Genomic DNA, 20,351 nt, shown 5'->3' on the forward strand with positions numbered 1-20,351 from the left:
TATAAAAGATAAGATTAAGGTTGTTCAATAAATAAATCAGTTTCTTATTTTAACGTAAAACGATAGAATGAATAAATAACCTAATTATGAAGAATATATACGATTTCTAATTCAATGAATCCATAATGTTCTTATTTAAGCCATATTTATTATGTTATATGTGACAGGCGTGAAATATAATTTTATACATTGATTAAAATGCTTTAAATAAAGAGTTCATCGATGTAAACGAAATTCTTTGTGTTTAAAATAATGTCGATCGAAATTGGTTTCCAGAAATAAAATCGTCACCTAAAATAAAACGTTTAAAAGAAATCGATTAACAAATATTGATTTATTTTTTAAATTATATTGGACAAGATATTTATGTAAACTAATTTTGTGTTAAATTAGTTTAATATTTTTAAACTGTAAAAGAGATATTGTTGAACAAATACAAACCTATAAATAATCTAAAAACACTTTTCTAATCTTACTAATATTATAAATGCGAAAGTTTAGATGGATGGATGTTTGTTAGAGTTTGTAGCCTAAACGACTAAACGGATTTTGATGAAACTTGGTATAGATGTAGAGGATATTCTGAAAGAACACATAGGCATCTCACTTTTGTTTTTAATTTTACGCGGACGGAGTCGCGGGCTAAAGCTAGTAATTTACATATGAGAAACTTTAGATGGATAGATGGATGTTTGTCACTACTTAGGTACCTCCAACATGGCTTAATGGATCTTGATGAAATTTGACACTGGTATAGATCATAGTATGGAAGTACACATAGGCTACTAATTTTTTTTAAAATTCCCCGTAGACGGAGTCGCGGGAACTAGTTAGTAAATTGATAGTATAGTAATTGTGTATGAGACAATTTTAAAGTTACAAACATTTTAACACATGTTAAATTCTTTATCTAAGCTTTGCAAGAAGACAAGAATTGTCTATGTAAATTAAAGTTAATGTAAATATGTAACTTTTTTACCTTACATCCCTCGCACGTGAACGCACCGAAGTGAAAACCAGCAGCAGGCTCCCCGCACACTTTACATTGCTGGTTCATCTGAAACATTAACAACAATTATAGTGTACATTTATCCTAATCTCGTTTATGCAGTAAATTTTGATATCGCAATATAAGGCTTTGTCTTCAAGAAACGCAGTACCGCACGGTAATCCATGGTCGTGGCACAAGAACAAATGAAATAATATTTCTTGTTACATTGCTGCGCGCATCATGTGAACGCACCCTAATATGAATGAACTATTACTAAGCATCAGCTTTTCAGCGATTTTATCAGCGCAGAATAAAAGAAAACGTAGCTACCTATTTGTTCTTTTAGACTTTTTTCTGCATCTGTGCTAAAAATCATCGAGATGCGGTAAGTCGTTTAGGAAATACGTAATGACAAAAAACCTTTTATGATCCATCCTAACTTTAGCATTTATAATATCAGTATGATAGTCATCATCACCAGCTCACTATACGTCCCCACCGAGGGGCACGGAGCCTACCCTAAGTTAGGGGTAACTAGGCTCAACTACGCTGGCAAAGTGCGTGTTGGTTGACTTCACACATCACATTTGTACGGCGGGATTCAAATCCAAGACCTGTAGATTACGAGTCAAGTGTTTAAACCACTGAGCCACCGACAATGGTTTGATGTATGAAATATGAATTGTAATAGGTGGAATCTGCACCTACCCTAATGGGTTAAGTGTCTGTGAGTACTTATTTCTTACAGTAGTATGTGTACTATGTACTAATGTTTTCAATAATGCAACGTATCAATAAATTATTCTTTACATTATAAAAGTATACGAGATAATGTAAACGGATAGCAACATATAGTGACCTTCGACAAACATATAATTTGCATTGAATAATTATTAAATAAATCAGTATTATTGTAAATAACAACGTATTTATCACATAAAATTGTTACAATATATAAATAACATAACTGCAACTCTAATTTGAAAGATACAATCTCTTCGTCAAAGGATAAATCAATAAAGAGTATCTCCTCCTATCTGGACCCTTATCTTAGATTAAAAAATATTTTTTAGTCAATTTTATTCAGGTATATAATCTATTTGAAATAATATCGTAAACACAGTATTGCTTTATTCAATTTTTATCTTGGATTGTGTTAAAGTATACCTATGCATGTGGCGACATCTACAGGAAAAGAAAAGTCCCAAAGGGTTACGTTTAAATGTGTTCTGTGCATCTCATGTTGCAAGCTTCCATAAAGTTTGTATAGCGTTATACCAAATATACCAATGCTGTTTGATGTTCAAACATAAAACGCATTTCAAGTGTTATGATTATAAAATGTGGAGACTCAAAAATTAGGTTCTGTGTACTTTAAAAATGTTAAGTACACGACAGTCACGGACATAAAATACACAAAATGAAATCGATTTTGAAATGATAAAATTATTATTCATTCTTTACTAGCTTTCGCCCGCGACTCCGTCCGCGTGGAATTAAAAGAAAACAGTGAGTAGCTTATGTGTTCTTCCAGAATATCCTCTACATCTATACCAAATTTCATCGAAATCCGTTAAGCCGTTTAGGTTGCAAACTCTAACAAGCATCCATCCATCTAAACTTTCGCATTTATAATACTAGTATAATATATCAAGTTTTGTATGCGATTTTATCCTATGTATAACGTTTATATTTTACCGTAATGTGTTCTGTGTTTATATACATATATGAATACATTTTCATGCTTAAATTAATCTATTAATTTATAAATTATTTGTTCCATAATGGCATGTTATATTAAATCAGCTACTTGCATAAATCAGAATGTAAAGAACCACATATTTATATGATCTCATATTTAAATATATCGATATGAGTCTAAACATATATTATTATATCGTAAATATATTAAAGATATATAATTTTGTATTGACAATATCTCTATACGAATTATTATTCCAAAAATCTCAATTTCAATAACATAACTTGCAAGTTTTATTTTTTCGTTATTATTACATTAATTTAATAAGTATTAATAATTTCATCTTAATCAAATAAAAAGTTGATACGATATTTAAGTAGGCGATCCATCACGTCAAGGAAGATTAACTTTTTAATCACTGACATGATTATCAAAGAGAGAATATTTAGCAAAGACGACATTTTATATTTCAACAAAAAAAAAAGTTGTTACAGCTTTCGGTAGTCTTTTATTTGGAACTTGCAAATTCTTTAAAAGATATAATTTTTTTAAAGTAAACAGTAGAGTTTCACGATTATAACTCGCAAATATGACGTGGAGGCCTTCAAAAGGAGAGTGTACAGCTAACTATAGGGCATACCATCTTTCGACTGCATCGTCACTTCCTTCAGGTGGGATCGTGGTCAAGCGCTAGTTTAACAAATTAAAAAAAAATACAATCCCATACCCGATATGAAGTGAAACTAGAAAATGATGATCAAATTTCCTAACCTCAAAATATTAATGCAACACCCACTTCGTTACATTTCCATAAGAATCAAACTTATACTATCTGCATACGTTAACTATTAGACATAACATATAACCATTTTAATAAGATCTCTATTAATAATGTGAAAAAGTTTATAATGTAACAGTATATCGGAGCGGTCAATCGTCACGCAAGTCATTTCATTTGATTTACATAACGATATAACTGCAGAGTCATCACTGGAAGTGTTTTGATACCCTTGGGTATTTAAAATTAATGGAATATTTTGAATCGTGAGATTATTTTAGCATAAACTTACCCATCGCCAATAGTTTAATAGTTAAGTACAGACATTCTATCGCCATAAGAGCGCACTCCTGAGACTATCGCACTAGTCTCGCTTTGATTCCTCAGCTTATGTGGAGGTGCGCACACTACTCGACTTTTAGTTGTGCAACTAAGAGGTGAATTAGCTCCGAAACAATAGACAATCTACAATCACATAACAGTTGTGGGTTAATTTAGTTTCAGGGGTGTGCTTTTAGTCTTCGCGTGAACGAAATCAAAGCATAGATCTTATTAGCACAACCCTACTTACTTACATTTATCATTTTAAAATTGTATCTGATTTATCTTTGAAAATCAATGTTGTTGTATGGAACAGTGACGAATACTTTAACCATCGCGTGCCAACAATGTGTATTTTACTAAACCGATTTCCTCTTCCAGTTAAAAAACAAGTTCACATATTTTCTTTACAAAAATTAAATAAATGCACCGATAATGACACGCTCCGTCGTCGGCTAACTGGATGGCGTGACTCCGCGCTCTTAACTTTTCACAGCTTGTATTTTTTTTAATATGTTATATAAACTGCGCTCGCGACTGTTATGATTTATTTGGTAAATATTTAAATACAAGCTGCTGCCCGCGACTTCGTCCGCGTGGTATGAGAAAACAGACGAACTATTTAAATAATAAAAACTACGTGTTCTGTAGGGATCCGGACATTTTTCCGGGATGAACTTTATCCCATGTGTACTCCAGGCTTTGTTTTATATCTGTGCCAAATTTCAATAAGATATGTTGAACCGTTGCAGAATAATTTCATCCCACAGGAATCAAAACGGATGATCGGACCTTCGTGAAATTCTGCATAGATATAGACGATAGTCTGGAAAAACACATAGGCTACTTACTTTGTTTTTTTTTTATTCCACGCGAACGGAGTCGCTTGCGAAAGCTAGTTGTAAATAATGTTTATAATAGTTACATCTGCATTTTAAATTACATGTTTAAGAAATTTTAAATGTAACGTTAGTTTACATTGTTACTCACGAAATTTGTAAGTCAAGATCTCGAAATAACAAAACAAATATACAGAAGTAAAATAAATAAAAAACTACACTTGAAGGAAGGACGATGACGGATTGTTTACGCACGGTTCCTTAGCGAGGCACGTCGGCTTTAGACTGTCGAAATAACACAAGCATTATTTAAAACTTGATGGCTCCTACGTAAATTAAGGTAAATGTGTATCGCAAATTTTTCAAGGTAAAATATTTATCTATCTTATAAGAATAATTACGATGCTCAACAATAAATATGTATTAGACAAATAAAATTCTTTTTTTTTTCAATTCTTCTTTCTCACGTTTCTTTGAAAGTTACACAGAAATTAGTATTTTAAAAAATAATAATTTATAAATCATTCACGTAAATTATAAAATGTGACTTATAATAGTGTACGTAAGAACCGAGCTATGTGTTGTGTTAGTATCCGCTTCCACTGTATCCTTGTTAAGCACAAGGATTTAATTTTGTAACACAATTACTTTGATACTCTCGCATTATTTTAAAAAAAATTATATGCAATTAATTCGTATGAGTAAAGCAATATTAATGAACATGTATGTATTAAAACATTTTAAAACTCAATTTGGAAGAAAAGGACGAGTATAATGAATATAATTGATTTTAATGGATTCAATTTATATTATTGTGTAAAGAATTTTAGTGTCTTTTAATCGTTAAGAAAATAAAGTACTTACAGAGAAGAAAATAAATGTTGACAATAAATAAAAAAATATATAATTAATGTTGTTGTGAATGTATTTTTATTTCACAATGAAATTATACCTGAAAATCTTTAAATCGATGCTTTGTCATTCAATATTGTTAATAGTTGATTGTGTAAATAATATAATTTATTACTTTTTGTTATATTTATTGTAATTATTAATATCTTAAGTGTTTTACAGTTGCATGGTGCAGAGTATTAAAGCCCAAATTTATAATAAAACGCTTCAATGTTTGTGGATCGATTCACCTTGTCAAAGACGCATTTATAAATCGATCTTATCACTCCGGTCATCTGTATTGAATGAAAGAGGGAATAAAGAACGAGTGAATGATATATCAAAGTCCGAAATTTGGGTTGCAATCTTAATAATTTTATCTGATTCTTGTGTTTCGAGTGTCGTTGTTTAATTAAGTAATTTGTGATGTATTGCATGAGATTACATGTTGTTGATTGTATCAAAGATCCATGGGGACATACAAAGTCTTGTTATTATTTTTAAAGTACGAAAAGATCCTATCGATTCTTAATCTTACTTTTCATTGAATTGCGAAGTAGTTTTCTTATCGAAAAATTTCACCCTTAACTAAAAATAGCTTCTTGTACAGACAGCTTCATAATTATGCTTCATAACAGCTTCATAATGCAAAAATTATTCGACTACGAAATCAAGCATTAACGACTAACTAATACTTTTTAAAGCTTTTGAAGTTTTGTAAATTTATCCGTACATATTAGACAATTTAAGTATTATATGGTCGGCGCGAGTTTTCGTCATCCAGATAAGTCTATCTCCTATCATGACGATGGAATTAGAACCAAAAAATACATAAATATGCAAGAGAAGGGCCCGAAGGCGTTTTAAATACGCTTTATCAGTTAACGTATTCAAGATAACACGCAGCCACTTAAATTACAAAGGCGTTCGCACTAGAATCTAAAGCGACAGACCGGCGACTAAAATAGTTCCACAAGAAAGGAATGGATTCGCTCATAAAAGGAGTCCATGACTAAACTTGGATGCCGGTGACATCCCGCTTTGCATGTCTCGACTCACAATTGATTGAAATCAAGAATGGAAATTGTTTAGACACGTGGAGTGATGGTTGACTCTCTATGGTCATTCCGCTAAATGTGCTCTGATGTTCGCGGGACCACTTTGAATTATTTTTGCCTTATTAAATAAATGTTATTAGCGGTCGCTCAGGGGCGTTCAAAAATGTTGGAAAGTACATTACCGTATCCTACCACCTGCTACAAAGCGACCCAGTTTCTTTGCATCTCGGAAATAACAATAAATTGTAAGTGGGCGTGGGCGATCCATCGATACGCGGCTACCAAGCGCATATTTGGCGAAAGGTGTATGAAAAAGTCATTAACGGATTAAATGGTGATTCATGATAGTGCAGTAAAGGGTAAACGTAATTAATGTCTGTTTTCGCGGAAAATGTAACGATTGCATATTTAATATTACAACTTAATGCTTAACATTGACTTTACAAATACGTTAAGAATTTCTTACATGAAGATAAAGAGACAAGATTTTTTCTATACTAATAACAAAGAGATTTGTAATTTTTTTGCATTGAAATAACTCAAAAACTACTGTGTTGATTTTCAAAATTCTTTCATCATTAAAAAGCTACGTTATCAGTGAGTAACATAGGCTATATGATTTATTGTTTTTTTTGATTCCACGAAGTCGCGAGCATCAGCTAGTTAGTAATGAAAGTACTTAAAACGAAACTTTACATTCTTATTTTTTCAACTAAGTTCGACTAAGATGGATTTAAAGTTACATTACGTCGTTTATAATAAAGTAAAAAACTGTGAAACCGTTTTAAGTAAAATTTAAATGAAACTTGTCGATTACGAATTCATAACATACAAAAGACATCAACGCGATCAGCTCTTTGTCGGTTCAGCGTAATTTTGGACGCGGGAATTTTCGTGTTGTTAAAAAATGTAGAAAATACTTCAAGGAAATTGTAAAAGAGCATCTTTATAAAGTTTGTCGGAACTCTGACATCTCAATCAACAAGTCAAATAGTCGTCCAATTAAACCAATTTACGTGGACGAGTCGTTAAGCTTTTATCATAAAATTGTCGCTTTTTAAAATTTAAAATCGACTTTTAAGAAATCCAATATGTTAGCTTTGCGTATGGTAATTTCTCAATTAAATTTCGATTTTCCGTTGTATTAACGATTGCTATCTATAATTGAGCGGTCTCCATTGATGAAGACATTAACAGTCTATAAATTTTTAATTATAAAACAAGAAAAGCACAGATATTTACAGTTCAACTGCAATTATCTATATAAATGAATAGTTTACGAGCAATTAATTCGAAGAATTTAAAATTAAGTTAATTTGATCTATGACTCTCATTTATCAATATACTTTATTTTACTATTTCATTACTAATGAAAGTTTTTGAATAATAATAAATTAAAAAAAATATGCTAAAAAGATTTTGGATGTCTATTATTTCTGAAAATAAATCAAATATTAAATTACACCAAATTCCAATAAAAGATACTATATAATGTATTTAATATACAAATAATAGTATTTTCTTTTTTTATTTATTATATATTTCTTTTATTATTCAGATTGAATAATCAAAATGTGAGATGTTGCAAGCTTATTGGGGCTACGTACTCTACGTGTTTCAACTTTAAGAATAAAGCTTATAGAATAGCATAATATAGAATACTATCTTTCGCTCGTGACTCCGTCCGGATGGAATTGAAAAAACTAAAGTGAACAGCCTATGTGTTCTTTCAGACTATCTTTTACATCTATGCCATATTTCATCGAAATCCATTTAAGTGTTTAGGCTACATCCATTCGTCTAAACTTTTACATTTATAATATTAGTATGATAGTATGATGTGTCTTTTGTGAATGCCGAAATTGGTTATAATATTAGCTTAACTTTGACCAAGTAAATTCATTACAAGTAAATATGTTTTCAAGTATATTTACACATAATTATAGTGGGATATACGAAAATGCTTGTCAAAATCTTATTAGACGACCGCCTTCAGAACCTCCCACTTTGATACCCTTGACTTTTATTACAATAAATTGATATTTAATCACACAATTGATGTTCACACAATCTCATTTTGTTAACTAAACATATCCAAAACATTAATTTGTTTTTGTCCGCGTTGTAATACAATTTGTCCAAAGGTTAATACATCAAGTTTTTGCATCAAACAAGAGTCAATAACAACAAAAATTAAGTACACCCTAAATAACTAGGAGCAATTTAAATTGACATTTAAACAAAAGCTTGTTTAAAATTTTCATTGAAGCTAACTGAAAAACTTACGAATTCAAAACAATTACAAGCTCAAGTCGAAGTCTGAATACTTGAAAGCTGGAATTCTTCACGCCAGTACGAAGTTACAAGGGAGAGTGTTGACAGGTAAATGTTGCCACGCCTCTGAGGCCTATCAAATCGTAATTACATACTGTATTACAAGCGAATGAAAGCCTTTAAAAATTCGTGCGAAATCAATGAACGTTTTATTTCGTGATTCTTGTTACGGTATTGAGAACTGAATCTGAGTTTATTTAATTTTGATATCTTTCCTTTGTCTCCTGTCAGAGTTCAGTTGGATAAGACAGCGCTGATTGGATGGTTCAACTCAGGGATCAAATTTCATTTTTGGATTACTTATATCCTCGTGTTGTTTTTATTTGTGCATAAAATTATAACATGATAGCCTTATTTTTTATTAATTTGGTTAATTCCACTATGAATAAAATCTTATTGGAAATTAAGTCAAATGTACTAACGTTGAAGTATTTATTTTACCACATTTCGAGCAGATAATAGCTAATTTGCTATACTTTTCACGGATACTAACACATAGGTAATTTCACGGTTTACGCTCCAAATTTTAAATCCAGTCACGACGCGTAAAAAAACCTTATTGTTATTTTATTACTATGCTTCAAAAACAAAACACTAATTAGAATTTTCTTCAAAACAAAAACGGACCGTTTAAATTTTAAGGGTCAACGTACAATGGACAGTGTATATGCACTAGTTAAATAATTGATATTGTTTTTCGATAATAGACTCTATTCCGTTGTAATAAGACTGTTAGTTATGACCCGCTTAGCGGCAACTTTGCATATGGTAAATAGAAAACTTTTAAGAATTTCGCTCTTGTATATTGGATTTTACGATGTTTGAGAATCAAATTTGATTTTTTATTTGTTCTAAAAAGAATAAACAAACTACAAACGGTATTTGTACTAAATTTCATGCAGATTTTTATTTGTCTATTTACTGTGAATACAGAATAAAAAAAGCCCTTTATCTGAACATTTTGTCCAAAGTCAATTAACTTATTGGTTGAAATTTGAACACTAATTTTTGTCTCACGTGATAGTAGAAGTAAATAAATTACAAATATCTAATCAATAACATTGATAAAGTGTTCAAATATTACACCAAAAAACACCGGAATATTGTAAGAAAGCAATTTAGTACATAAAAGTAATATTCAAAATGTATCCCCTTCACTCTATATAAGGTAAGGATGAGACTTTTTTTAACTTCAAAAAAATGATCCCAAAAAATATATGTGAAAGTATTCAATCACCGCTAATTACCCCTGCCCGAAAAAAGGGTTCAACCGCCTTCCGAGTAAAGAGAAAAAAAATAACGCGTCATTTTTTCGAATACGAAAATTCATTAATCAATGTGAGTTTCGTACACCGCCCGAGGGGATCCGAAGACGCCCGAACTCAAAGCTATTCCTCACGAACTCAAGAATTAATAAGCGAAAGTCAACGATTTTATTTATTTGGTATTTTAATTTAATTCATTAATGAATTCTTGAGTTATGACGTTTTACGATCGGATTATTATTTAATGGATCTTAGTTTCGTTAGATTAGTTAAAATGTGATCTATCCGTCTTTAGAATATCAGGATTATGACCGTTTAGTCAAATTTTAATGCAATAAAATGCTTTAAAAAAAAAGAAAATTAACTACGTTAGAATTTTCACATACACAAATAACATAACTAACATTATTTAGTAACTCAAAAAAATAGATATGAATACTTTATAAAGTTCGAAAAGATTAACCCTCTTTGATTGCTTTAATTGGGATATTCTGCAACACAGTAGCAATCAATCTTAGAATATCAACGCGTTTGCTACCAAATTATAAACGAATTAATGACAGGTCGTCATTAGAGTACAATAGTATGGGATTTATGCGTCTTGATACTTGCATACTACGACCTCTATATACACAAATCATTGTTATTAATTACTGCAGCTGTCAATTAATTCGGTCGTAAGTGCTCTATCGAATTTTAATTCTAGCTCTAGGGCATACGATATTTTGATTTTAATGATTGGTCGATTAGTTTTTTTTTAATTTCATCTATAAATATTGTATATTGATTGTATTATGAAAGAATGTATTAGTAACTAATGTTGTTAATATTATTTTTTTTGTTTTTATGAATGGATATTAGAAGATATCTGCCTAAAAGATGAAATTTGACACAGGTTTAGAACATAATCTAGAAGAACGTATAGGCTACTTACTAAGTTTTTAATCCGTGCTGTTACAATCACGGGCGACAACAGCAAATAAATTTAATAGGTACTTTTTCCTATTATTAAGTCACCTCTATTTACTGGAGTAAATCGACTAAAACGTTTATTACCACATTCAGTCAAAGCCAAATAACAAATGCACCGGTCAAACGTTACGATTACGGTCCTAAAAGCTGAACAAATTAATTTCTCTCGCCAAAAAGCATGTCCTGTCACAACGTTTAAACTGAACTCTATTTCCAACGCCATAACGTTGTTGTTACTACATTTGGAGGTCTAGATACAATGGTTACGTGCTTGTATGTCAACAGAGATGGCAGAAAGGTAATAAGCAATGTATGCTTAAGCACGTTCCTCTAATGTGAGTAGCAAACTTACAGGTGGGTTATTTAGATTTTAATTTTATCAATCGCGCGTAACATTATGATGTAATCTTGTTAATTTACTTTTTTCTTGTACTATTTTAACTAAGCTCTAGGCTTGTACTAGAATATGGTTTATGACAATAAATCGATGGTGGGATTCGAACTTTCAAGCGGGTGTTCGGCAACCCATGTCCTTAACCATTGGGCTATTGGCACTTCAAAATCATATTGTAAGTTTATTTATTTATATAACGGTATTAAATTATCATATTATTTAACTTCTGGTCAATAAGAACTAATCTTCAAGATTGTTCATAAGTTTTAAAACTATACTGCGTTTCAAACGCGTCTTTGTTCAATCCCAAACTAACCGCATTCTCAACGACTCGTTGCGGTGAAAAGCTAACAAATTTCAAAGCTATAACGGCTAAATGGAACAAACGGATGGTCTCTGTAAATTTGCTGATACGCTTGTTTTCCAAACACGACTTTTAGTGCGTGGTGACATTTTGTTACGGAGGTGAAATCTTATTGCTCTTATACGTTTATTATTTATACGCCTCGCAGATACTCTTGTGTTCGCTGTCAACCGGAGAATCGTTCAAGTGTTTATATCGACACGAAATTCATGTAACGCAATTTGCTCGCACGAAAGCTACAGTAATATTGACGTATTGGGTTCGGTAGAATTTTATAACGGTAACATTTAATGGCCTAAAAAATAGAGAAAAAAACAAAGTTTTAAAAATCTTTATTAATTATTTTTGACAAAATAAGTGTTAATCTTAAAAAAGCTAACTTAATTGTCTCACTTCTTACTAATCTTATTAATATTATAAATACGAAAGTTTAGATGGATGGATGTTTGTTATAGTTTGTAGTCAAACGGCTGAATGAATTTCGATTAAATTTAGTAAAGATGTAGAGGATAGTCTGGAAGAACACAAAGGCTACTTACTACGGTTTTTTTTTTCTTAATTCTAGTTGTCTTATAAACCAAAAAAATAAAATCATAATTAACTTGTACCGTATCCTAGGAAAGTCAGTTTGAGACCATATCTGGTTGTTTAAATAAATAAAAGAGAGAAGAAAATTGTACTTTAAACAAGTTGTATGTAATCGCTGCCAGTTTATCTGTTACTTGTTTTTACTCGTTTATTTTATGAAATTATATTTACATTCCATATTTAACGAAGTTCACAGCATGACTGAAAACGATCCGTATTAAAATTAGATAAAAAATCAGCAAAATCATCATTCGAAATTCGATCGATATATCAAAGGGTAAAATCCAGTTCATTATAAAGCATAAAGTATGCCACAATCTGTCAAAATGCATCAGAACAAAATCATCGATTCATTGCGAATCGATTCATTTATACCGACCACCTGCGTTTTGCAAGTAACGGACCCATATCTCGTTACATCGACACCTCGAACTATATTACACACAATTACTCGTAAGATCGGGGAAAATCGATTTTAATAATCGATGTATCGTTTAATGAACGAGACACCGTTATACTGATAACGCGATATCAGTTATTGTCTCACTATCGATTTCCAGAATCGATTTTTCAAAAATTACTTGATTTATGCGGTACATTGTTCAGTGGGTGGTATGAACATTATTTATAATGTGCCAATGTTACTGGTAAACAACATTTATTATTTAAAAAAATGAATCCACTTAGAGAAAAAATATTTAACATTTTTCACAATTTGTCAAAAATTCATCTATTTGAGTGTTTTTTTTTTGTCATACTTTTATTAGTAACAGAAATAAAAAAACAAGTAAGCATCAAAAATAAATTATTAATTGGTTATTTACACATTCAGAGTTAGGGCCTTACTCTCACAAGCAACAACTTTGAACGTCATAGAAGTGACAACCCTAGAAATTTAAAATTCATTTGTTTAGTATAATAATCGAAATCTAAAACAGATCATAAAGAGATCGAAGCGAAACGGAATGAAAAACAAATGAAATATCGTAACTAGTACGGTAGACAGTTCGGTTTTCATGTGGCAGCCCTACTGCGTTACCGACACACCCCTACATTAATAAAAAAGATTCGGATACAGATATCCGTTCCTTAAACGTGTCTCGGTAATTTTTCTCGTAACGCCGATATACGAACACAATTATGGGTCATTTATCAACCACTGGCGCGAGACGCAACTCTTGTAAATACTCGGCGTTTCAGTGTTAAACGAATTATTTTGTATTGAACTGAAATTTAAAAAATTGATAGCAGTTTAAAATTTTAATACACGCTTATTATAATTATTAGTTGTTTCATCGCATTTAAAAGGTTAATACAGCTTTGGATAATAAATACAATTTAATTTAAGCCCTTTCGTTTTTAAAAGAGCGCAGATTTAAACTTTTATATTTGTGGCCGAAAAAAAACTTCAAAAAAACCGCTTAAAGCGCACACAACTTTGACTAAACTATAGCACAATTGTTTAGTCTGGCTTTGATTCCTATGACCTTATATGAAGGTATATCACATCAGTAGGCAACTAAACAGTTGAATTGGCTGCGAAACAATCGACAATCGCACTATAGTTTAACGAAACTTTTGTCATAAGTGTGCTCTTATAATCAGTCTGGTGTCAAATTTTGAATGAAATTCGTATGACTTTTTTAGTATTTGTCTATCAAAAATTTAATTTCATAAAACTACTGATAATGCAAAAAATTGCTTGCATAAATCTAACTGTGTTTATTTACGTGTAGTTGAATAATAATTTAAGATTCACAGAAATGACTTTTTTGCTATTTTACAAAAGTGTTTTCATCAAAAATATTTATAGCTTTACACACTTTCTATTTCTACTCTGTCATAATATTTTTAGACAAACATTGAACTGTTTGTACAGTAGCTGTGAATTAGTACTTGAAATGACGCTATTTTCCTTTTGAACAAGTCAATTACAATCTTTTTGGAGCTAAAGATATCACTATTATGTTTTTTATACTCAAATTTAACAAAAAATAAACACATTTTTCTATGCTTGAGGCCTTTGTATTCACGTGGTAAATTAGAGTATAGAATAATAATAAATTAAAATTAGACTAGTGGCCAAATTCTGAAACGACATTTAAATATGAAACATCCTTAAATGAAACTCTAAATGCTACAAAATTGACGTCTGGCAGATTGTAAGCTGCACTTGTGGTGCGAAGTATTTGTGATTCGTTTCAGAATTCAGCCATATGAGTCTAATTAGAAAGTCTTATACTTTTTTTAAAAATCGAATAAAGTGAGATAGTTTTCTGATTTCATCACAAAATTAACGCAATCAAAATATACATATATATGTATTAGATATTGATTTCAAAGCAAATCATCAAAACTCGTAAACAATCTGATATTATATGCTGTTTACCCTAATGCGCAGTTTAATAACAGCGATGCCTTAAAAGTAAGCGAGAGTCGATTCTAGACGCATTCAGCGTTAAACGTTCTACAAAATATTACGATAAATTCGCGTTGAATACGCCTTCCCCACGCATAATATTACAACTTTACAACGCAGTTTCCAGACCATAAGGAGCACGCAACGCAGCGATTACGAATTCGCGTCTCAATTCCTATGCGAATGCGAAGGATGATTTTATTCCTATTGATCGTTACCACCCACGGAAATGTGTGGTCCAAGACACAAGATATTTATCTACAGCGAAGAGCTATGAATGACATCTAAAGCTCTCGATAGATAATATTTTTTTAATTGAAATATCAAACACCGTTTTGTAGTTTAAAAATGTTATTTATTGTTATCCCCTTTCAGCCAATATTTTTTATTAATTAACAACACGCTTTAAATTTAAGAATTTTCTGCGATTGATTTGCTTTATGATATATGGAGTAGGTTTAGAGTTTAATAATACAATTTTTCTGCCACAATAATCAACTTAATAAAAAATCTAAGTGCGAATGATTCCTTTTTCTATCCGCTTTCGCTTATAACTTACAATAAACTCTTAAATTGGTCGTCGACAGTTATCTCAGGTTAACATTCGCACCTATTTGTAGACAAGCGTAAAATGTTTACGTTTAGTGCGCGGATAAAGTAACAGCCGATTTGCGGTGGCCGTCCGGTTTGTCACTTAAGCACATTCTAATCGATTGTAGAAACAATCGTTTTCTAATCTTACTAATATTGTAAATGCGAAAGTCTAAATGGATGAATATTTGTTAGAGTTAGTAATCTTAACTGTTGTACGGATCTGGATAAAATTTGGCATAGATGTAAAGCATAATCTGGAAGAACTCATAAGCTACTTACTTATTTTAATCCTACTCGAACGGAGTCGCGGGCGAAAGCTAGTAGTAAATAAAAACAACTGTTTTTCTTAGTCATTAAAACATTTAATTTCGATCTATACACTTTTTTGAAATGGGAATTTGCTTGAGGAGAACAAAGTATAGGACTTTATACCGTAGTTTCCCATCAAGAAAGTAAATTACGAATTTCATAAGTAAATTCTATTACACCTTCAGAAAAATACGCAAATAGTCGGAACTAAATAAGTACTAAACTTTAGCACTAGTAAAACTGTTTGTAAATTACGTTGTTTTTGAAGTCAAATTTTTATACATTAACAGCTCGCAATTTATATATTTTGTGAAAGGCCGCTTAAGTTTTGTAAAATTTGTATGATTATTTGTAATATAATATTTCTACATATACAGTTAACAGTTTTGATCTAGTTCCAGACTATTTTAACTGTGCGGTTGACGTTTAATGTGGGAGCATTCTCGGTTAAACGGCTAACATTCTTCACGAGGTCGGTGACATTTTAACTCACGTGTTATTCTAGTAAGACTTTTAAAGATTTATTCTTTGATATCTAATTCATATGTTAAAATAAACTTGTTTAAATATTCCATACAGAAATTTAAACTATGAAGACTTTGAGATAAAAGAATTTCGATTATCATTGGCAACTCAACAACAGAAACATAGTCTTAACCACATTGAATGGAAACAAAAAAAGAGACAGGAATGACAGACAGTATATGTGTGAGAGAGACAGAAAGTAAAGCGTATTTTACACATGTTTGCATCTCCTTTTTTAAAAGTTTTGTATTATAACAGGGCGTCAGGTTACTTAAAAATAAGGACTAAAAAGTTCTCATGAAATTTATATCACATTATAAATGTACATTTTGTTCTTTTTCTTTTGTAAGTGTAAAAAGTCGATAAACAAAAAGCACGAAATAAAATGCTGCTCTAATTTCGATAACAAATAATCTGATATCGTGTATGTAAATTTTATTTTTAGTGCTCGTACATTTTAAAATGGACCGCCAGTCACACCGTGGTGTAAGATTAAAAAATAAATAAATGCATTTAAATAAAATATTTGAACTCAATTATTATTTTAAAATATTTTAAGAAACACAAAATACGTTTAATTAACTAGTGATTTCCTACAAATATTAGAAAGAATAGTGTATTTCCGAACTTAAAAAAGACATGTAATATGAAGCAAGTCCTTAATTTTAATGTTATGGGATTATTATTATTAATAAATTAAGAAACTATTGATTAAATAATCTATATGTACAATTAGTACAACTTAAAGTAAAAAAAAAACAACTATGGTATTCTTGACGAATTCAATATCCAATTGGTTTACACGCAGCCTACAATAAGGTGTGAGGTAAGGAATCTCGTATCTTATTCAGCTGCATTAAAGATCGCTGTAACAAGGTTGGACAGATTTTACGAGCATCTAATCTGCTACATTTTATATTATATCGATACTTTTAGGTCACAACTAGGTGGTCTGTTCCAATCGATATGCAGTAGTAGTTCACTTAAGATCAGAAATAAACTCTACAAGGAGAATCTTTCCATATTTTAAAATTGATTTTGAATTAATGTCATGTATATCGAATTCCTAATAAGAAAATCTCTATCGTTTCGATGATACCTTCATTTTGATAAGGACTAAATTCATATGAAGGGGAAATATGCTTATGTGCGTCCAATCTGTCTGTTTGTCAACTTATACTACAAAAATATAAATCTAGTTTTCAAATTTATACAAAAAATAATCAAACATGACGACGAAATATATAAAAGTTAAAATTAACAAGCATTTTCAGAGCTAATAGTTATCGAAAGCTTTTTCTTATCATTAGTCGATATTATCAAACCATCAAAAATATAAATACGCATATTGGACGTCATCAATTATTGGATATCAATGACATCGAAAGCAGGTAGTCAGAAAAGTGTAAAAACATTTAACGCACGAACAGAAGTCGTGTGTAGTCTAGGAGCCAAGTTTGATAAATGATGTGATTCTCCACGCGTATACGAGCTTGGGAACGTCGCTGATTAAATTTGGGACATTCTGTCTCTCATATCCGTTCGCGGTTGAGTTTGTTTTTTGCTTGCGGTCTCTATATTAATATGTGTAGGATATTAGATCATTATAATTTGAGTAAATATAACTTGTTTGTTGATAATAAAAAGGTATATCATTTTTGTTAGGTTAGTCACAAATTTTGTTAGATTTTGCCCGCGATTTCGTCAGCGTGGAATTAAAAAACTGTAATAAAACGTCCGTTGAAAACTACATACATCCAAAACGTCATCATCCATCCATTCATCTATTCATCCAAACATTCGCATTTATAATATTAGTGTGAATTAAAACAAATAAATTTTGCTTATAACAATAACAGCATAACAGTAACCAAAAGAGGAAGGCAGAGTTAACATTTTTCCATCTATCGCGTTCCTAGTTCCCTTGTTTCGCCTCTTGTGTTATAGAAGACCTTGTACTTTAAAATACTTTGAATAACAAAGAGTAAGCATACCATAAATAACAAAAGAACGTTAATTAAAGCTAAACTGGACGTAAAATTCAATTCAAGTCAATAATTACGTGATCCATTTTCAACTTAGATACGTTTGAATTGTTAATCAGTTTCCAAACCGACGGTTTTAATTTAAATTAGTGTAATGTAGGTAATTAATGGTAGGTTTATGGTAACGCGTGGGCAGTATGGGATATTTAATGAATTTCCTTAGTTAACAAGATATTATTTGGTATCTTGTGTAGCCGTTTTAGAGAAAAAGATTAAGATCAATATCAGAATCAAATTTAATTGGGTTCAAATGCCTGGAGTTTCGTATCTATTATATGAAGTACAGTATAAGATATTACAGTATTTTTATAAGATATATTTAAAGTATATTCCTACGAAACGATTTTTTTTAATATTTACATTTTGTAAACATTTTTCATTACGAAAGTTGTTGATGGAAGCGTTGTATTTCCGTATGACGGAAGGATATCTACAGATGTTTAGGCTTGTGATTAATTTGTGTAAATTTTCGTAAAACAAACATTAAAATTTTAATTAATATCACAGCTAGAGACAAGAAAATAGATATCTTATGTGATAAATTTAACTAACAAATTAGATGCTTATTTAATTACTTTTACATATTAATAAGTACATATATAAATATTTTTATATCATTAACTATATTTGGACATTTTTTCTTATATTGTTAACAATCAATTGATATACCATATTATACAAAAAATTAAAATTATCGACAGTGTTTAATCTACACTATTATAATAAAGCGCAAACACATACTTCTTTGTTACCTAAGATGTCAGCAATTACAGTATATTTTTGAATAATTCTCTTTTTAATAAAAAGCTCTACACTTACGTCACGCTTTAGACTATATATTTTCACGACATTGTACTTAGCAGGTAAATATTTTGGATTAAAACCCTAATGTGGGAAAAAGACCATAAGTTGCTGCTAACATCAAAAAAAAAAGATTGCTAACGTTTGTCATGTATTTTGACATTTGCAATTGATAATTTGACAAATGTAAACAATCAAATAAAATGTTCCTAATAACTCTTTATAATTTAAAGTAAAGTCACGTTATAGTCAAAATAATCGTACCGAAATCCAAAAGAAGCTAAAACATACGTGCCATCCTAAAACAGCGTAACAAATCGCCTCATCAAAGATTAACATATCCGAAGATTTCGAACAGTTTAATTGATGCCATAATACACCGGCCTAGTTACCACGCGGCAGGATTTAGTGGCCCCGGTTCTAAGTTCACAAACTTGTATTTATTGGTGCACTCGTGCGACCTCACCTCAGACGCTAACGAACCAACGAGTAGAGCTAAAGGCCAATCGTTTGGAAATAATAAATAGATGCTACAAATTATGTCACTGTTTTACTGCACTTGGATCTTTTGATACACATATACTGAAGAGTAAGGCTCCTATGTAGACTAAGGTAAGCCAAATTTGCGATTTTTATCTCGACTCATTTTTTTTTAACTAAATTGTAAATTACTGATTTCTTTACAAATAAATAAAGTTAAAAATAAGAAAAATGTTTTGGTTGTCTGTCTTGGTGCATCGAAATTAATAAGTATTGTAGTCAATAATTTTGACTTAAATAAAAGCGTTTTAAATATACGAAACTTTACTTAGGAACCAAAAGGAAAAAATTTAAAAAGAGAAACATTATTTTGTCAAACAAGACGAAATATGGAAACAAGATCTATTTTTTGTTTTCGAAAATCTTCTTGCTATCTTAATCCAATTCATGCAAAATCAATTGTCAGTAACAATTGTGACAATGAAATCGAAAGTAAATAAAAAAGAAAACACGACAGTTGCGATAACAAAGATTGTCGTTATTTCATTAAACAGATGCTGAGTATAAAAAGCGTTAAGTGTAACAAAACAACTCGATTTACTAAAAAAAATGCATGAATATTAGATCCTTAACCAGAATCATTAGTCAACTTTTTTACTACCATACCTGAAATGCAGTTAA

At 30.7% G+C, this 20,351-nt stretch overlaps 1 protein-coding gene across 1 annotated transcript in view; it reads right to left on the reverse strand.

Annotated features, from left to right (window-relative positions):
• Positions 1 to 20,351, reverse strand: part of LOC106100303 (protein embryonic gonad-like) — a 79,154-nt gene that overhangs the window by 35,145 nt on the left and 23,658 nt on the right. Inside the window, exon 2 of the mRNA XM_013279126.1 lies at positions 980 to 1,057. Within this exon, the coding sequence (XP_013134580.1) occupies positions 980 to 1,057 (78 nt within the window). The remainder of the gene's footprint in view (positions 1 to 979; positions 1,058 to 20,351) is intronic.

This window comes from Papilio polytes, unplaced genomic scaffold (genome assembly GCF_000836215.1).
Source record: "Papilio polytes unplaced genomic scaffold, Ppol_1.0 DF824058.1, whole genome shotgun sequence".
In the NCBI taxonomy this organism is placed as follows: Eukaryota; Metazoa; Arthropoda; class Insecta; order Lepidoptera; family Papilionidae; genus Papilio; species Papilio polytes.